Source organism: Archocentrus centrarchus, chromosome 24, assembly GCF_007364275.1.
Source record: "Archocentrus centrarchus isolate MPI-CPG fArcCen1 chromosome 24, fArcCen1, whole genome shotgun sequence".
NCBI lineage: Eukaryota > Metazoa > Chordata > Actinopteri > Cichliformes > Cichlidae > Archocentrus > Archocentrus centrarchus.
The window spans coordinates 31993681-32013357 of record NC_044369.1 but is presented as its reverse complement, the minus strand read 5'-3'; the positions used below and the strand labels follow the sequence as shown (position 1 = coordinate 32013357).

The following is a 19677-nucleotide window of genomic DNA, read 5'->3' as shown; positions in this document are numbered from 1 at the left end:
CACCGCTTAATGCAAGGGGGCTAGCTGTCTAATCTAAGCACAGTCAACCAACAGTGGATTTACAGTTGATAATCCATTCAAAGTTCAGCATGGAATGGACAAAGTGTTTTCTCCCTCTATTCTGCTGAAGTGACATGAGAACAATTCAATCTCTGAAAGCTGAGGCTGACTGGGAAAAATACTAAATGAACCTCCTCACAAAATGCAGCTGAGATATTTGACTCTGTAAAAGCAAATGATTAGTATTTCAAAATGAACTCATGTTTCAGAATCAGCTGCATTATGTGTGTAAGGAGACAGCACTTAAAATCAAACTGTGCAGTATTTGAAAGGACAACAAGAAGGGAAAGAATATGGAATTGTTGTTGGGTTTTTTTGGGGTTTTTTTTTTATTCCTAAAATAATTAAAGTGAAATGAAGTATCAAAAACTTAACATCTCGCCCACCACTGGAATGAGGTTGCCTACTTTTTAACTATGCTAAAAAAAGAGTCACTAGAATATTAGTACATATTAGTAATATATGGTTGCTATCAGGCCCATAATTCTGCTCCAGAATGAGCAAACCTCCTACTGATTGACTAGATTTTCCATATCCTTTATCAACAGAAAGTAAGCAAAATTACATTTTTCCATAATTCCAATCTAACAGCAATTGAACTTAAATTAAACTTAAACTTAAATTAACAGACAATACAAACCCTGGTCCCCTTGGTGAAAGCTCCACTGCCGACATCTTTAAATGTGTGATCTACCAAAGCCCTTTTAATGAAAACAGCCCACAAAACCAACCAGAAAGGAAGGCCTACCGGTAAGAACTGACAACAGCCACACTCATGTCTTGACAAAGTAAAACAAAAACCATCAAACAAATATCATAAAGCCATATCAAACTGACCATTTAAAATCTGTCTGGAGTGTGTGTGTGCATGCGCGTGTGTGTGTGTGCGCACATGTGTGTGTGTTCGCTTTTTTGCTTTTTATGCTGTCTGAAGAACACAAAGTTTGATTAGATTTAGCATGCAGTAGTAAATGCACATCGTCACAAACAAAAAATATCTAAATATGTGCATAAACCCAAAAGTGCCACCTCAAGTGAGATATTCTTCTATTGCCTAATTCAAACCTTAATAATATGCCTGCTGGTTCACATCAAAATAACAAAAGAGCCTTCATTAACATCAGTGTCCTCTATTTCATAGATTAATGATCATTATGTAGCTGACAAGTGTAACTTTAGATAGAGCAGAAGTGCAATGGACACAGAATGCAAAACTATACATATATAACAGTGATAAAAACAAAATAAATAAAATATATAAATGTAGGTAAAGAAGAGTAAGACTGACATTGTCCATTAACAATTTCCATTAATAAATAATATGTACACTAGGAATCTGAAGGACAGGTGCAAGAAGATATTAGGGACACTCTGAACAGTAAATGGACTAGCTCTTTTATAGCGCTTTTCTACTCTGTCTGAGCACTCAAAGCGCTTATACAACATTTGCATTTACCCATGCATACAAGCACTTCCATGATTAATTAAGCTAAGTGGTTTTATTATCTAACATTCGCACACATACATACTCCGACAGTTGCGTCGGAGAGCAACTTGGGGTTAAGTATCTTGCCCAAGGATACATTGGCATGTAGCCTGGAGTAGCCAGGAATCGAACCGCTGAACTTCCGAACAGTAGGTGATCCGCTCTACCTACTGAGCTACAGCCACCCACTGGTACTATATTTGCCTCCTTCCCGGCCCTGTGTGTAAAAGTAATTGCCCCCACCCACTCCATACTTGATAGATCATTTAACTGTGATTAAACACTTTTTTTTGGAAAACTGAATTTAATTTCACTACCCACACCCAGCCCTGATTATTGCCAGACCCTTTGAATCAAGAAATCACTGAAATAGAAGCTATCGTCAAAGTGAAGTAGGCTAAAAAATCTTAAAAGCATCACGCCACGATCTAACGAAATTCAAGAACAGATGAGAAACAAAGTCACTGACATCTATCAATCTGGAAAGGGATGGAAAGCCAAGGTTTTGGGACTCTAGCAAACTATGATGCGCATCATTATCCACAAATGGAGAAAACTTGGAACAGTTATCGACCTTCTCAGGAATGGCTGACCTATCAAAATTACTGCAAGAGCTCATCAGTAATTCATGCACGTGGTCTCAAATGAACCTAGAACAACATCTAAAGAACAACAGGCCTCACTTGCCTCAGTTAGGGACAGTATTTGTGATTCAACAGTGTGATTCAGCACTGGGCAAAAATGGTATCCAGAGAGTTCCAAGGTGAAAACCACTACTGGTCAAAAAAAAAAAAAAAACACACAGACACAGAGGCTCCTCTCACAGTTGCCAGTAAACATCTGAATGGTCACCAAAACCTTTGGGAAAATATTCTGTGCACCGTCAAGACAACAAAAGGTTTGCATCCCAGTGCATCTGACTCAAAACTAACACAGCATTTCATAAAAAGAATATCACATGACCAGCCAGTCATGGTGGTGGTAGGGTAATGTCTGGGGCCATTTTGCTGGTTCATTATCTGGATGACTTGCGATAATTCAATTCAAATCAGTTTTGCTATGAATTCTGCTCTCTACCAGAAAATCCTGAAGGAGAATGTCTGGCCATCAGTTCATGCCTTGAAGCTCAGTGCACTTGGGTTATGTAGCAGGACAATGATCTCAAACACACCAGCAAGTTCACCAATGAATGGCTCTCAAAAGCCAAAATGAAGGTTTTGGAGTGGCCTAGTGAAAGTCTAGATGTAAATCCCATTAAGATGCTTTGGCATGACCTCAAACAGGCCATTGTGCTTGAAAACCTTCCAGTGTGGCTGAATTAAATCAAGTCTGCAAAGAAGAGTGAACCAAAATTCCTCCACAGCAATGTGAAGGACTCAGTGCAATATATTGTAAATGCTTGATTGCAGTTCTTGCTGCCAAGGGTGGTACAACCAGTTATTCAGTTTGGGAAGCAATTACTTTTTTACACAGGGGCAGATAGCTTTTTTCCCCCTTAATAAGGGAAATTATCGCTTAAAGATTGCATTTTGTATTTATTCCAGTTGTGTTTCTCTTATTTTAAAATGTGTCTAATTATCTGAAACATGTAAGTGTAAGAGATATGCAAAAAAAATAAAATAAATAATAATAATAATCAGGAGAGGGGCAAATACTTTTTCACAGTACCGTATGTGACAATATCAATGTATATGGATTATGTCCTTTTGTTTTGATGAAAATTCAATTTAAAAGAGAAATGCTCTTGAGAAAGCAGAAACTATCAACATGACTGAACTGCCAGCAACATGTGCCCACAAAGGAGCTACTTTGTAATTTCATTTTTACATAGTGTTTGCTCCACTGTGATGTTACACAAGGAAGTGCTACTAGGGGCTAAAAGGGCTAACAGAAACTATGGAATAGAGTATTCATGTAACACATTCATGGCTTTCATCTGATAATCAGTATCATAGAATTATTTTGTGATGTTGTCAGCTCAAGATAGAACAAGGAAATCTTTTGGCAAAACCACACAAGACATTTCGTCCAATTGTCTTTTCAGCCTGTAAATATTTGGAAGAAACAGAGACACCTGGCTTACATACTTAGTAATTTAAAGAACATGTGCAGCTATATCCCTCCACTGGATAGACCTGTTTTAAGCACTGCTATTTCCTTGCCATACTGCTAAGCTCAAAATGGGCTCTGGTTGTAGCCAGAAATCACAGATTATCCTGCTCCAAAAGCACCACAAGCCGAGGCTTCTTTCTCAGCAGGCATCTGGTGCTATGTCCACTGAAGGGGGTGTGTCAACAGCAGGAGCTGTAGTTAGTCTGGAACGTGACATGTGGCATATGATGTGAGAAAGACAGGGTAGAACATTGATGACAGCTGGAGCTGGGCATGAGTCACTATCTGTTCTTCCAGGTAGTAGCTTTGCTGTGCCACCAGTTATGTAAGGCTGACTCCCTCACTGCTGCAGAGATTAACAATGCCACAGCAGCCAATGTGACTTTAATACAGAAATGACAGACGGCTGTGTGAATTTGTTTCTTTCAATGATGAGGCTACTAGGATACTCTTCCATATCCCTCTAAATCCCAAACTGGCCTTAAATATAATAATCTCAACAGCTAAACAAGTCAAAGAAACAAATATGAGAATATTGTGTTCTGCTTAACTCAACCTCTCATGTGAAATGATCAGAATTATTACTCATGGTTTTAGCAGGGTACCCCAGCTTGTTATTTTAGGACTGTGTAAGAGAATGCACTGAAAACAAGATCATAACAGTGACTGCATCACAACTGACATCACATTTCTACTTAAATCAAAGAACATACCTATTTTTGGTCATTAGAAAAACAAACAGTGAGACACCTGCCAACACACATTTTTCAGGAATAAAACAGCAGTAATCAACATCTGATCAGGAGGGAGGGCTTCTGGTAAAACAAAATACATATTGAAATGTTGAAAACCAAATGTTTAACCATTCTTGCTTATTATAGAATTTCAGCTCCTCAAGAGTTTGGGATTTCCCTGGCTGGAATTTTTTATTTAAAAATGTACCCGGGGTTTTTAGTGAGAACTATAGGCAATCATGCTCTTTTGAGCCACGTTATCCAGTTTGTCATCCTTTGAAACTGAAATAACTGAAATAAGCATGAAAATAAATGACCTATAAATACTCCAGTTTTATGGTTACCAAAGTGTTGTGCATTAGGGTACCATAGGCCATACCTCTGAGGACTTGCCTTTGATTTTCAAAAAGTATTCTAGTATTTTTACTGGTCAAACCACAGTTCCACAGATGACCAATAGAAAAACATTTTCAGGATAGTGTTGCACTTTGGGCTCTTGTTTTATATATGGTTTTCTCTAGTGAAGTGTGAACTTGCAATTGTGCACATTGTGACAAACTATGTTCACAATCATTAGTTGTCAGAAGAGTTCCGGAGCCAGTGTACAACTGTGCCTGTTTGCCAGCCAGTCCATTAACCTCAATATATGTCAAGGTATTAAAAAAAAAAAAAAAAAAAAACATTGCATGTTTTTGGACTTGTTGCCCCTGTCTCAGCATCTGGAAGTAGAAACATGTTGCCATTAAATTCAAAAGGAACAGATATTTTTCAAAAGTCATTGAAATCTTTTTACCATTTCAGCTAAATATATAGAGTTTAAACAATTTGTTCCTGTTTTTACTTGTAGTTTGCGCAGTGTTCCAACAAATGGTTTAAATTTCAATTTCAATTTTAATAGGTTTTTTCATTATTATTATTCATTTTTAATCACCTTTTCAGGAGTGTGGTTCACATGCACATTTCCTTGTGCAATAAAGACTAAAGACTACAACTAAAACAACACTGCTTTAGGTTCTACTTGTTGTCTTTGTCTTATTTCCAGTGTTGTAATGCGCAGTATTTTTCTATCTGCAGGTCCAGCTGTCCCTGTTGGAGTGGATGTTCAGGTGGAGAGTTTGGACAGCATATCAGAGGTTGATATGGTAAGTATTTAGAATGTATAAAATGTTACATATTACACACAATGTCGGTTAACAGATATGTAGCTGTAAAAAAGTCCTTGCTGTACATACTGACAATAATGGTAATTAAAATATGTTTAGTTGGGCTGGGGAAAAAAATAGTATTACTTGGAATATTTAGTTTCTTTAACTTAATATTCAACCTATGCTTTGTGATTAGTGGTAGATTTTACTACAGAATAAATGAACTTACATGCTTCAGCACATGGGGAAGGAGCAGAGCAGCTAATGAGGTAGCACAGTAACAGTCTTCATTAACAGCATGGGAATGCACACATGACTAAGACTGTTAACACTTTTCTCCTCAGTCTAACTCTGGATGCACTAGATATGAGCCTTACCATAATTTCAACAGGACATCCTGACCCTGTGTCAAATAGCTTTGTTGGGTCATTGGCAATGGAGGGGTTCTATATGAGTGTATCGTTTTAGTCATGCAGATGTTTGTTGGCTCAGTGGCTGGAATTGTTGATTTTGCTCAAAGTCAGACTGAATGCAACACTGAGTAATGTAATCAACCTTCTGTTCTGGAACCATAAATTGGATGCAAAACAGTCACCCTGATGTTGTGTAAGCTCCTGTTTGCAAGGGCAGTAGAGGATTACATTTAATTTGAATCCCAGGGCTGTGTATTTAATTGTTTTGCAACAGAAGGAAAGAAAAAAAAATAATGATTCCAGACAACTGATCTTTATTGATATTGTGACTTACTGTATCGTAAAGCTGCAGGATGTTAAACAGTTATACTCCAAATGATCTTTTACTGTGCCTTTCAGCAGTTTAGAAAACACAAGATTTTAAGGCATAAAATTTATTTTTGTCAACAAAATCACATGAGAAGACCTGGACCCAGAATTGATGCTTTTTCCTAGCCTGTCAATAGGCTGTTACTGCGGAAATTTGAGTCTCTCACACAAGACCCAAAACCCAGTCTCTTGGGTAAAAGTAATGTGTTTGTGTCACCACAACCCCACTGCTCTGTTGTCAGTTACAACATTAAATCTTACATATGCCAAAATATCAGCTCAAACTCCCATTTTAACAAGGTGGACATAGATCTGCTCTTTAATAAAGTTTTTATCACAGAGTCAATAGCAGCTCAAAGGACACTTTACAAAAATGTTGCAGTAAGAACAGGGCACATTTTTGTTGTGAATAAAATGGTTTTATAAGATTTGCAAATCAGTGCATTTTGTTTTTCATTTACATTTTACACCTCGTCCCAATTTTTTTTGGAATTGGGTTTGTAAAAGAAAGGGTTCTTCATTTATATAATGTTATATATACAGTGCAATAGTGTGTTCTTTTAGAGCTGGAAAACCATCAGCTACCATTGGCTAGCAAAAACCAGGCTAAAAACAAGATGTGCTCATTAGAAAAACCAAACAGTGGGAGTTTTTTTAATGCCAAACACTGAAAAATGTGAAAGAGCACCCACCTGTCGTTAAAATGGGTGTTTAAAGATACAGTCAGCCATTTTGTTGAGTTTATTTTATAGAAAAATTCATTTGTACTCATAAATATACTTTGATTACTGTGTAATTATGTCTTCCAACAAGATTATGCGTTCTCACAAAATTGGAATTAATCCATTAAAGACACACAGGAGGGGACACCGGTTTGTGGATGCCACCATGTTACTCTGCCATCTTGAATACAGTGGCAGAGATGAACATTGCCATTCTGCCTAATCATGTTTTTAGAAAGAAAGAAAGTTTCAGAAAGAAAGAATATTTCACTAATAATAAACAGTAACTAACAGATGCTAACAACAGCTAACAGCGGCAAAAACAGCAGCGCTTACCAACAGAGAAGTTCAAATTCACTTCAGTATTGCTGTCATTGCGCAGACGTTCACTGACTCATTGACTTGTACTGGACTCCCTTCACAAAGTTTTACAGCATCCCCTAGACTCTAGAGTAAATAGATGTGGACCTGTATTGACAGCTGAGGTAAACAGCAGATTGACAGCTTACACTCACTACAGATGAACAGCAGCCAGAGCCGTTTGTCTGACAGGAGCCACTGTAGCTATGATTATGCATTTGAATTGGGAGGGGTAAGAAAACAGAATTTAGTTGACTGCAATCTGCAACCTATTGTCATCTAGTAGTGAGATTTTACAAACTGTTGTTTTAAATTGTATTAAGACTTTAAGTTTTAATACAATTTAAACAAGTATAAAGACTAACCCCTTAGTTTATTTTCATGAATAGAGAAATTACTTACAGAGGCTAGAATCATTTCTACAAGTCTGTACACAGGATTATTTCTGCTCTATTGACCATTTATGCTAGTCTTTTAGGATCAAACCAGATTACAAGTGGTCACACTGTTGATAGGTTCAGATCATTTTAAAAACTCAGAGAACAAACACACAACTCTTTTGAACTTGCGCAAGGAGGAGAGATCCGTTCCTTGAACTCAGCTCGCGGCTGAGCGGAAGTTATCTGTCCTGAAGGACCGCTTCCTGCGCAGCGCTTTTATTCGGATTTTCACAATAAGATCACGTGGGTTACATCAAACACAGTTTACAGCATGTAATAAACAACATTCTTGGCTTTTTCCTTACCATATATGGTCGTAAGCATACTGTGACATGTGCGCATGTAACATGGCGTATACGAGACACGTATCCTGTATGTGTTCTCTGCAGGCTGAGAACAGCCTGCAGGTAACTACAACTTCCTTTGTAAGAAATACCACCACGTGTTCCCATTTCAAACATAAAAACAACAGTATCATATGTACATAGAACAACTTATAGAAAATATACAAACAGAAGATATGATAAGTTATAATAAACAGAATGGAATTTATACCATAACTCCAACACTGTATCTGTGTGGGCCTAAGTTTTCAGGCTCATGTCTTGCAATTTAAGCAAGACATAGCAAGACATAGCTAAGGTTTGCTAATATTAGCCTCTGTCAATTTCTGTTTTATTGCATAGTTGCTGAAGTCACAGTTTTAATGAAGCGAGGCATTGTAGATACACAGCAGTAGTTTGCTTAAAGGTCAGGAATTCAATTTAATTGAATTCAATTAAGTTTTCTTTATATAGTGCCAAGTCACAACAAACAGTCACCTCAAGGCACTTTATATTGTAAGGTACAGACCCTAAAATAAGTAGTACTCAGTATTCAGTAGTCAGTTTTATAGCAATGACATATGGGATATGAACATTAATATTTAGTAGCTTAAAGGAAGCCATAGTAGAGTCATAATATCAGTGAACCAATTCAGCATATTCTGTTATACAACAGAAGATACTACATGCTATATATTTCTTGCCATAGTTTGCTAGTCATTGCTTGCAGACAGAAAACATGCTCAGTAATTCTCCATTTTTTTGTCTAAAACTCATTATTAGATAGCATTAGCCACTACAATTATGCCAGAACAAAACCCCTGACCACAGAGTGCAGTGACCTGAGAAAATGTGGCATTTTTTTTGTTATAATAAATACAACTTGTAATTTGTAAAAGACAGAAAATGCCACTGATTCATGCAAAGCAGCTTTTGCTGCTGTTTACAGAGACATAAAAATGTAAAAGTAAATTAACCAATATGCCAATAGGTTTTGGTAACATTCAAGGACACATACTTTAGATTTCTAAAGATGAAATCATGTCTCATTTGTACACATAAGTTATTACTCATGTGGGGGATTCAGACATGCCCCTAAACTTGTCTTATGCAACATAAAAGGTACTTGTTTGTTTGGTGCCAAGAGTACGTGTTGCCAAATGATCTGTTGTTATGTAATACTACTAGGAGAATAGGACAGAAGATGATCTGTGGTGTGGAGGGGGCATGCATGAGGGGGCATCCTCCATTTCTCTGCTCCTGCCTGCATAGCAACATAGAGGAAGGAGGAGAGAAAAAGAGGGTAATCTAGGCCCAATGGAGGTTAGGGGCTGTACTTAGTTACTGTTCAGAACTTTGGATGACAGTGTACATTTAGCCATTAACAATCCCAATAATCCAGCAGCTGCTGCAGCACTATAATACCAGAGGAATTCAATAAATCAGTGGTAGCAAGTCCTAAGTGAGACTTTTTAATCTTGAGGCTGTTTCTGATGCTGTCCCCCTTCCCCCACTCCCTCAGGACTTCACCATGACTCTATACCTGAGGCACTACTGGAAAGATGAAAGGCTTGCCTTCCCAAGCTCCACAAACAAAAGCATGACCTTTGATGGCCGCCTGGTGAAGAAAATATGGGTGCCTGATGTGTTTTTTGTCCATTCTAAAAGGTCCTTCATCCACGACACCACCACTGACAACATCATGTTAAGAGTCTTCCCAGATGGTCACGTTCTGTACAGCCTGAGGTGAGGGCAAGAAACAACTGGCTTACTTGGCAGTGCCCAGTCTAGCCTGTGCAGAGCTAGTGAGGTTTATATTCTGTTTTTAATTCTACAGGGTTACCGTTACTGCAGCTTGCAACATGGATTTCAGTCGTTTCCCTCTGGACTCACAGACATGTACATTGGAGCTGGAGAGCTGTAAGTATTTTTCAACCATGATATTCCATTCTTTTCTCACGAAATGATGCACTGCTATATATTAAAGGTTGAATGCATTTTGATAGAATGTTCCCTCAGCCAACAGCACACTGACTAAAATAAATAACTGAATATAAGCTGTATTTTCTCAGTAAGAAGCTGGTGATTGTATAAATTATTCCAAAGTCCTTTTAGAAGCAAGTCTTGCCAATCTGGGCAGATATTTTAGCAGTTAACACTAATTATATATATATATATATATATATATATATATATATATATATATATATATATATATATATATATATATATATATGAGCAAGAACCACTTTAATTCTCTCCCCATAACAGCATAACAGCATTTAACAAATTTATTAGACCACCAGGTTTATCCCACATCTGCCCTAAACTAACAGTATTGGTAATTATGAAAATCATTTTTTTATGTTTTTGTGATGGTTAATCCACTAGTATATGCATGGACTTTAATCAGAATTATATATTTTTTTCTGTTTATTATTTTCACAAAAAGAAAAACAAATATAATCCATATCCAGTATATTTATGATACAGACTAAATGTGCAGAACTATAAAAAAAACCAAACAAACAAAAAAAGAAACATGAGTCAAAAAATTATTAGGTATTATTATTTCTAATTATTTCTATTTATGTAGGTCAGAATGTAGATCACTGGGCAGATAATCCATCAGGGGCTGCCAAGTTCTTATAGCTTTCAGTTTTGCCACTTACTTTTGCACTTAGGCTTTCCATTGCAATTATTCCAGATATTTTTTTATACCACTGAGTCACTGTAGGAGGTTTATGATGAATCCAGTTTTGCAGAATGCAAAAATAATAGTTTATTAGTCAGCTCAGGTTTTTTACCTTTTAATCCTTTATCTGGGGAAGGCAGCCCCAATAGACACTGCCCTGGATCTTTACAAACTTTACTCTGTACAATTGCACTTATCTCTTTAGTTATACAATTCCAGAATTTGTATATGTATTTAAAGATATTCAATATAAGATAATGCATAGACAACATAGGACACCATATTTTCTTAAAAAAAAAAAAAAATCCTAACTGATCAATATGGTGTAAGACAAGTGTTGGAACATATATAAATCTTTTGTGGGAATGTGCTTACATAACCAAAAATTGTTTAAAAAAAATTAATGATAAAAGATCATTACTGTTGTTATCCATTAATTTTCAGATTTACAGTTTGACATAAAAGTTGAAAAATTGTAAAATACATTGATTAAGATGCCAGATTACAGTAATGTATTTGGAGCCCTGAAGAGAAAATTTTGTTTTACTGGTTGAATGTTATGCTTGATTAATCTCCAGCGTACCAGCTCAAATTTGGGTATAAAAATCTTAATTTGGCCCAAGCCTAATTAAGATTAAGGTATATTTATTACACCCTGCTTCAATCACATGTTCAGAGCAAATTTTATTCCACTATTTGACAAAATTAAGCTAGACCTTGAATGTTGGAATTACCTTCCCATATCTTGGTTAGGCAGAATTTCACTTCTTAAAATGACTATTCTCCCTGGCTTAGAATGATTCCTATCCTATTTACTCAGAAGTGGACCCAAAAACTACAAGGCTGGTTTAGTTCCTTTATCTGGAGCAAAAAATGGCCTTCATAAAAATGTCAACACTACAGCTTCCAAGATATATGGGAGGCTTAGACCTTCCAGATCTCAAAAAATATCAACTGTGTTCTCTTCTCTTATATACTTGGGAGTGGATATTTGGAAATCCATCCACAGTGTGGCTGGATATAGAGGCCTCACTATGCAGCTGCCCTCTTAAAAGTCTGCTTTTTCTTAAAAATATGAAAATGATAAATAAATGCTGTAACAATCCAATTACTGTTAATACAGTCAAGGCTTGGAGAGCAGCTCAACATATTGAGGGGAGATCTGGAAAAACATCCCCCTTTACCCCCTTTGTCCATAACCCTGACTTTGTTCCGGGTATGCTGGATCCAGGTTTTGGGGAATGGGTGGCTAAAGGTATTTCCTCTTTTGGTTGTCTCTTCAAAGAGGGGACTCTTATGTCATTTAATCAAGTTGTAGAAGCCTTTGGAATAGGAAAAAATAATCTCTTACACTTTTTTCAGATAAGAGATTTTGTTAAAAAAGAAACAGCTTTACTTGAGGACACTGAGATCTCGGGCATTAAAAAGATGTTTTTTGGAATTCATCAAGTGTCACTAAGTATGTGTTACAAAACATTAAAATGTTATAAATCTGACTCATTAATAATTCTGGCTCAGACCTGGGGAGAAGAACTGGATACTGAGATCACAGAAGAAATGTGGAGCAGTATTTGGAACTCTGCCAGAAAAATTTCCATTTGTAATCGTTCCTGGGCTTTACAACTTAAATTACTGCATAGAGCACACTTGGCCCCAAACCGGGTATCTAAGTTTAAACCGGGTTCCTCTCCACAGTGCCCTAAATGTAAAATACATGAAGGTAGCCTCACACACTGTCTCTGGTCATGTCCTAAGATCCAAGAATATTGGGAATCCGTTCTGGTCGAAATTAGGAAAATTTTGAAAATTAACATCAGTCTCGATCCAGTGTCTCTTCTCCTCGGTCCACAAGAGTAAGTTGGATAACATTTTAACTTACTGCAATGGATTTCTAATAAGTTGCCTACTGTTTTTGGGTGAAGGAAGCTTATTTTGGAATACATCCCACTTGACATTTTAACATGCCTTGTCCAGTCTAAGACTGACATCTTAACCCTTCCTGGACTATACTGAAGGACATGTGTATACCATCTTGTCTTGAGCATTTATTACCTCTTAAGATTTGGATTTAAAAAATAATGGAAAAATATGTAAGCTCCCCTAAATTTCTTTGGTGTCTTTTTTAATTTCCATTCTTTTTATTATTTTTTTTTTCCTTCTTAATTTTTTTTTTAACTTTCTTATTTTTGTTTGTTTGTTTGTTTGTTTTTTAATTATTATAATTTATTTATTTTTCTATAGAATGTAAGGCTGTCTTTGGGTTGTGTTTTGTTCTAAAAAATGAAAATTAATAAATATATTTGGGGAAAAAAAAGGCTGATGGCAATATGTATACAAATACTGTACATACCTATTTTACATATATATTTCGTTTACTATTTGCTGTCTTCATTAGTGACTCTCCTTTATTAGTTTGGTTCTTGAGATTCAGCCATCAGCAGAATGCAGGCTTTTATTTTAGAATTTGCTCTATTTACTTATCACAGCTATTGCCATTTACGCTAACTCTGTACTTCCATTCCTACTTTCTGTTCTGCAGATGCTTACACAGATGAGGACCTGATGCTTTATTGGAAAAGTGGTGATGAGTCCCTGAGCACAGATGACAGGATTTCTCTGTCTCAGTTCCTGATTCAGAAGTTTCACACTACCTCCAGGCTGGCTTTCTACAGCAGCACAGGTTGAGAGCCGAAACAAACCCTGAGTTCACTTACACATACATATCTTGTGTAAGGCTAGATTGCTCAGTTGAAGAAAATGACAACTGCTCTTAAGTTTCACGAAGACCACAGATTTTTGTGAAATAATTTTAAGTCCCTGGATTATTGAGGGGCCATGTGTCAAAACCCTGTTTTAGCATTAATATATTAGTCAACATTATGATTACTCAAGTATTCAATAATGAAACAATCCATCCTAATTTTTGTGTCTCAATGAAGTAAGTTTTGCCCTCTCAGATAGAAAAAGATACTAGTTAACTAAATGTACATTAGTCTTTCAAAGAGTCCTGTTGAGGTCACATGCAAAAAAAACAGTAATAATACAAGGTGACAGATGTCTCAACCTGTAGCTGGTGTTACATATAATGATGTGACAGTTCGCTTTATGTTTCATCTATGGAAGCAGGACACCTGTCAATCCATTCCTTAAGTCCAGAAAAAAAAAAAAACACTGGTATCATCCCATCCACAGTAAGACAGATTGTATACCGTCCCCAGATGGGGTGGAAAAATACCACTCCATACTCACAGAGTATTACATGCAATGCATGTAATACATGCAATGCATGTAATACTCTGTGAGGTCACAAATGTTTGTTTCTTCATCTAAAGGCCCATTAAATTATGTTAAAGTTCATTAGTCTAGTTTCAAGAGAACACTGAACAGTAATGTAGTGTATGGCAGGGCTACAGCTTTCAAAAAAAAAATACTGCTACCCATCTGAGGTTTGATAAACGTCTTGTGGATGAGACCAAAGGCTGTTTGAACAATGTTTTTTGTGGGTGAATGACACCAAAATGGCACTTTTTAGTTTTTAATATGAGTCATTGTGTTTGAAGAAAGGAAACAACTGCATTCCAGCACTAAAATCTAATCCCACCTGTAAAATATAGTGATGTTAGTCTGTGTTAAATGGTTTTGGGCCATGAACCATGATTGTTGTCGTTGCTGGATTAAATAATTTTGCATTATACCAGGAAATTCTCAAGGAAAACGTCAGGGCATCTTGTCCTTAAATTGAATCTCAAGTGAATGTGGATCATGCAGCAAGACAATGGCACAGACCACAAAAACTGTTCTTGCAAAAAATGGACAAGAAATAAGTAAAGATGCTGTTTTGGAATGTTAACTGAAGTTTCAGACATTAATCCAATAGAAACGTTGTCAAAAGAATCAAGAATCATCATCAAAACATTTTCCAACCAGAAGCCGTGGGTGGATAAAATGATTCAGGACACTTTGAACTCTTGTACTGCCTACAATGCAGGGCTCATCAGTGGGAACATGGACAACCACAAAGCCACAACACCGCAGAGCGGTGACAGAGGCAAAATGTCGCTACAGGAAGAACTAGAGTCTCAATTCCAACAAAGCAACTCTAGATTCCTGTGGCAGGGATGATCACAGACCACAAGAGCACAACCTCTGGACTGATGAGCACAGATGAGTCTCTAGCAAACGAACTTAACAACTTCTATGCTCGCTTTGAAGCTGCAACCAGCGGCGCTAACTGTGCTAGTGCTGGTGCTAATGTTGGCGCTGGTGCTAACGGTGTAAATAGCATTGAAGACACAGCTGACAGAACGTGAGCAGAGCCCACCAGAGGACAGTGCTCTTTCACCATTACAGAGAGGGATGTGAGGAGAGTGTTCAAGAAGGTGAATACCAGGAAGGCGGCGGGACCAGACGGAATCTCTGACAGAGTCCTCAAAGCCTGCACAGACCAGCTGGCTCCAGTATTCACAGACATCGTAAACCTCTCCCTGACCCACGGCATCATCCCATCATGCTTCAAGAAAGCACCATCATCCCTGTCCCAAAGAAACCTCAGCCAACCTGCCTCAATGACTATCGCCCTGTTGCCCTCACATTTGTCTTGATGAAGTGCTTTGAAAAGCTGGTCAGACACTTCATCACTTCTTCACTGGCAGACTTCATGGACCCTATTCAGTTTGCATATCATCACAACCATTCCACTTACACATCTGCTTCACACCACACTGACCCACCTAGAGATTAGGAGGGGTAATTATGTTAAAATGCTGTTTATGAATTACAGTTCAGCTTTTAACACTATTATCCCTTCCATACTCACCACCAAGTTGGATGATCTAGGACTCCATCCATTCCTGTGTTACTGGATCTCCAACTTTCAAACTGACAGACCACAAATAGTGCGGGTGAGGAATCATGTCTCATCCACCCTCCCCCACTGGTGCCCCCCCAGAGCTGTGTCTTGAGCCCCCTGCTTTACTCACTATACATTCATGACTGCGTGGCCACTTCCAGCTCTACACCATTGTGAAGTTTGCTGATGACACCGTAGTGGTGAGCCTGATCTCAGATAATGATGGCACCTGGAAAACTGGTGCCAGAACAACAACCTTTTGTTCAATGTCAGCAAGACAAAGACAGCAAAAAAGGAGTGTTGCTATCAGCCTGTTCAGATCAATGCAGCAGAAAGAGTAGAAAGCTTCAAGTACCTTGGAGTACACATCTCGCAGTACCTGTCGTGGTCTTGCCACGCCAGCTCCATAGCAAAGAAGGCTCACCAACATCTCTACACCTGCACCATCGAAAGCATCCTCAAGGGGAATAGCAACAAGCAGGACAGACAAGTTCTTCAAAGAGTGGTGCGTTCAGCAGAGTGCATCATTTGAACGGAACTTCCTGACCTGCAGACCATCTACTACAGGCGGTGCTAGACCAAAGGCAGAAAGATCGTGAAATACCCCAGCCACCCCAACTATGGACTCTTCTCTGTTGAGGTCAAGGAAGCCCTTTCGCTCCCTGAAGACTAACACAGAGAGGCTGAGGAGGAGCTTCTTTCCGCAGGCTATCAGAGCCCTGAATCAGGACAGCTGACAGACTACACCCCACACACACACACACACACACACACACACACACACACACACACGCACACCACTCATAATTCACTGCCTCTCCCACTGACCCGGACAATCATGTTATGCTATTTACACTGCATTATTTGCACTGGACTATTTGCGCTGTATTATGCCCCCCCACCCCACCCCCCACCCCCACACACACACACACACACACCATACCCTGTATGTATATATATTATTTTTGTGTAAATATTTGTTATGTATAGTATGTATAGTAGTAAGTAGTATGTATATTCTAGTGTATGTATTTTGTTATATTTTATATAGAGTTTGTTACTTTTATATATATTTTGTTTTTGACTATATTTTTTGACCTCCATTGTGTACATTTTGATTATATTCTTTAAAATCATTTATATATTTATCTCGTGCTATAGCGTAAGGGTAGTTGTCAAAGCATTTCACTGCTAGTTGTACCTTGTATGACCATGCATGTGACAAATAAACTGAAAAAAAAGACCTGAACTGAGCAGTTCATGAGAGAAAAACTTCCAACATCCTAAAGCTGAAGCTGTGTGGAGGAATAAGCTAGAATCTCACTAAGCTGATGTGGCGGGCTGATCAATAGTAACTAGGAATCCTTTGTTGTAGCTAGAGAGAAGACTTGGCTAAAGCAAAGATTCTCATAATTTTTCCTCCCACATGTAGGAATTACATGTGCTTATGTTATCGACTTCTAGGAATTATGTTTAAAAAATGGTGATCTAGTCACAGGTCATTTTCATGTACAAATATAAAAATATTTTAGGCTCTAATAAACTTTTTTTTTCTGGAACCATTTTCCACAACTAAAATAGTGTTTTCTTGTACCTGTTTTCACTTCACTACTGTCATACTGTTGATCCAAGAGCACTGGATAACAGAATCTCTTGCATTACTCTGGGTTTGTTACATACATCCCTTCAATTTTCTAGCATCTGTGAACAAATTAATTGTTAATTTCACCATGTTTTATTATTTTAAAATAATAGAACATGGTGAAAATTTTTGTTTTAGCTCTTGCACATAAAACAAAAAATCTATTGTGTTTGACTTGTTCCACATCTCCAGGTTGGTACAACCGTCTGTACATCAACTTCACTCTGCGGCGTCACATCTTCTTTTTCCTGCTGCAGACCTACTTCCCTGCCACTCTAATGGTCATGCTGTCCTGGGTGTCCTTTTGGATTGACCGCAGGGCTGTCCCTGCCAGAGTCTCATTAGGTACTGTAAGAGGATATGCATCACTGAAACTGTTGCCTGTTAAACGGAATGCCTTTCCTAAGCTCATCAAAGTGATGTGAAAATATAAGCTAGTTAGCTATTTGTTTGATGTAAAAAAGCAATGAAATGAAATTCTGTCATAGTTCCTAAATAGATAGCTGTGCTAACGAGAGGTTCCTAAATAGATAGCTGTGCTAACAAGAGGTTGTATGTTATGTGTTTCAGGTATAACTACAGTGCTCACCATGTCCACCATCATCACTGGAGTGAATGCTTCTATGCCCAGGGTCTCCTACATCAAAGCTGTGGATATTTACCTTTGGGTCAGTTTTGTCTTTGTCTTCCTTTCTGTGCTTGAATACGCTGCTGTCAACTACCTGACAACTTTGAGGGATGGTAAAGACCGCAAGCTCAGAGAAAAAGACAAGGAACAGGTACAAACACCTTTCACACAATGTACACGTCTCCAAACATTGCTAAAAACATCTTACACATTCACAATTCCTTTTGTCTATGTCACCCAATCCCAGACACTCCCCTGTACCTGTGGCATTCCCCACACCAAGACCATGATGCTAGATGGAACATACAGTGAGGCAGATGCCAACAGCCTGGCAGGGTATACCAGAGCCTCCATGGTCACTGAGGATACATCAGATAAACAGGAGCAGATAGTAGTGCATCTGTCCTTGGACAACGAGTCCACTGGCACCAAGAAAAAGGGCATCCGCGGCTTCCGGATCATTCAGAACACCCATGCCATCGACACATACTCTCGCATGATCTTTCCAGGCGCGTACATCCTCTTCAACTTGATCTACTGGTGTGTGTACTGCTGAGAATTTTAGCTGAAACTATAGCAGTGAAAGAAAATTATGGTGAATTCATTCTGTTGATCTCAAGGTATAAGGTATACTTATGCAAGTAAAGTTTGGTGGGATGACCTAGAATTATCAAAAGCTTCTGGGTATGAATATCTCCACATCTGCCTAACTTCACTGCTGGATTGGATATTGAATATAAATTATAGACCATTTTTTCCTGTCTCAGAGTCTAATATGTACCCTAGTGACACTCAGAACAACCTCATGGGGCTGGTTGCATATTCAATCTAAAAAAAAAAAAAAGTCTAATCCTAAAAAGTTTGCCACAACATTCCCAGGGTAAATGTACCCTTGACTTGCTCACAGAGGTGACTGCCAGATATTTTTTAAATGGTAAATGGACTAGTTCTTATATAATGCTTTTCTACTCAGTCTGAGCACTCAAAGCACTTATACAGCATGTTTTACATTTACCCATGCACACCCATTCATACAAGCACTTCCACAATAAACTTAGAGCTTCAATTAACTAACATTCACACACATTCACACTCCACACCAACGGTTGCTTCGGAGAGCAACTTGGGGTTAAGTATCTTGCCCAAGGAGTAGCCAGGAATTGAACCGCTGACCTTCCGATCAGTAGGTGACCTGCTTTACCTCCTGAGCTACAGCCACCCTAGATACTCTGGTTCTGTGTTTACTTCAGCAGAAAAGTCTGTCTTTCATGTCTTGTCCCTAAATTTTATCTTTGTTAATTCTTCAGCGGTATAGATTTTCACCTCAATAAATAGAACTTAGCAGTTTAGCTCAATTTCCAGGTTCTTTATTCACTACAAAATCTAAGTGGTTCATTCCAGCTCAAATGTCCATTCAAAGAGATGTTTGGACTTTTTGTAACAGACCTGCATTGTAATGATCCACTAGAAAAAGGACCCAACTGAGGCCACAGAAGGTAAAAGGTCTCAGAAGTTTTTTTTTTTACACTTGGTCAAGGAATGATTACAAAAGACAGTCCAGGGCTTAGGCAGGTCAGTGGGGAGTGGTGGGCAGCTCACACAAATGCTTGTAATTCCATAACAGCCTGGGCTCTGCATACAAACAAACCTTATTACGCACATAAAGGTGAGCACGGGCAAGTCATTAATTGCTGATGCA

At 38.1% G+C, this 19677-nt stretch overlaps 1 protein-coding gene across 2 annotated transcripts in view; it reads left to right on the top strand.

The window, feature by feature from the left end:
- Positions 1-19008, top strand: part of LOC115774860 (gamma-aminobutyric acid receptor subunit rho-2-like) — a 46411-nt gene extending 27403 nt beyond the window's left edge. For both annotated transcript variants that reach the window (XM_030722321.1, XM_030722322.1), the window contains 7 exons: positions 5467-5534; positions 9687-9910; positions 10002-10084; positions 13399-13539; positions 17543-17695; positions 17921-18129; positions 18226-19008. In XM_030722321.1, coding sequence (XP_030578181.1) covers positions 5467-5534; positions 9687-9910; positions 10002-10084; positions 13399-13539; positions 17543-17695; positions 17921-18129; positions 18226-18534 — 1187 coding nt within the window. In that variant the 3' untranslated portion in view covers positions 18535-19008. The remainder of the gene's footprint in view (positions 1-5466; positions 5535-9686; positions 9911-10001; positions 10085-13398; positions 13540-17542; positions 17696-17920; positions 18130-18225) is intronic.
- The last annotated feature ends 669 nt before the right edge of the window (positions 19009-19677 follow it).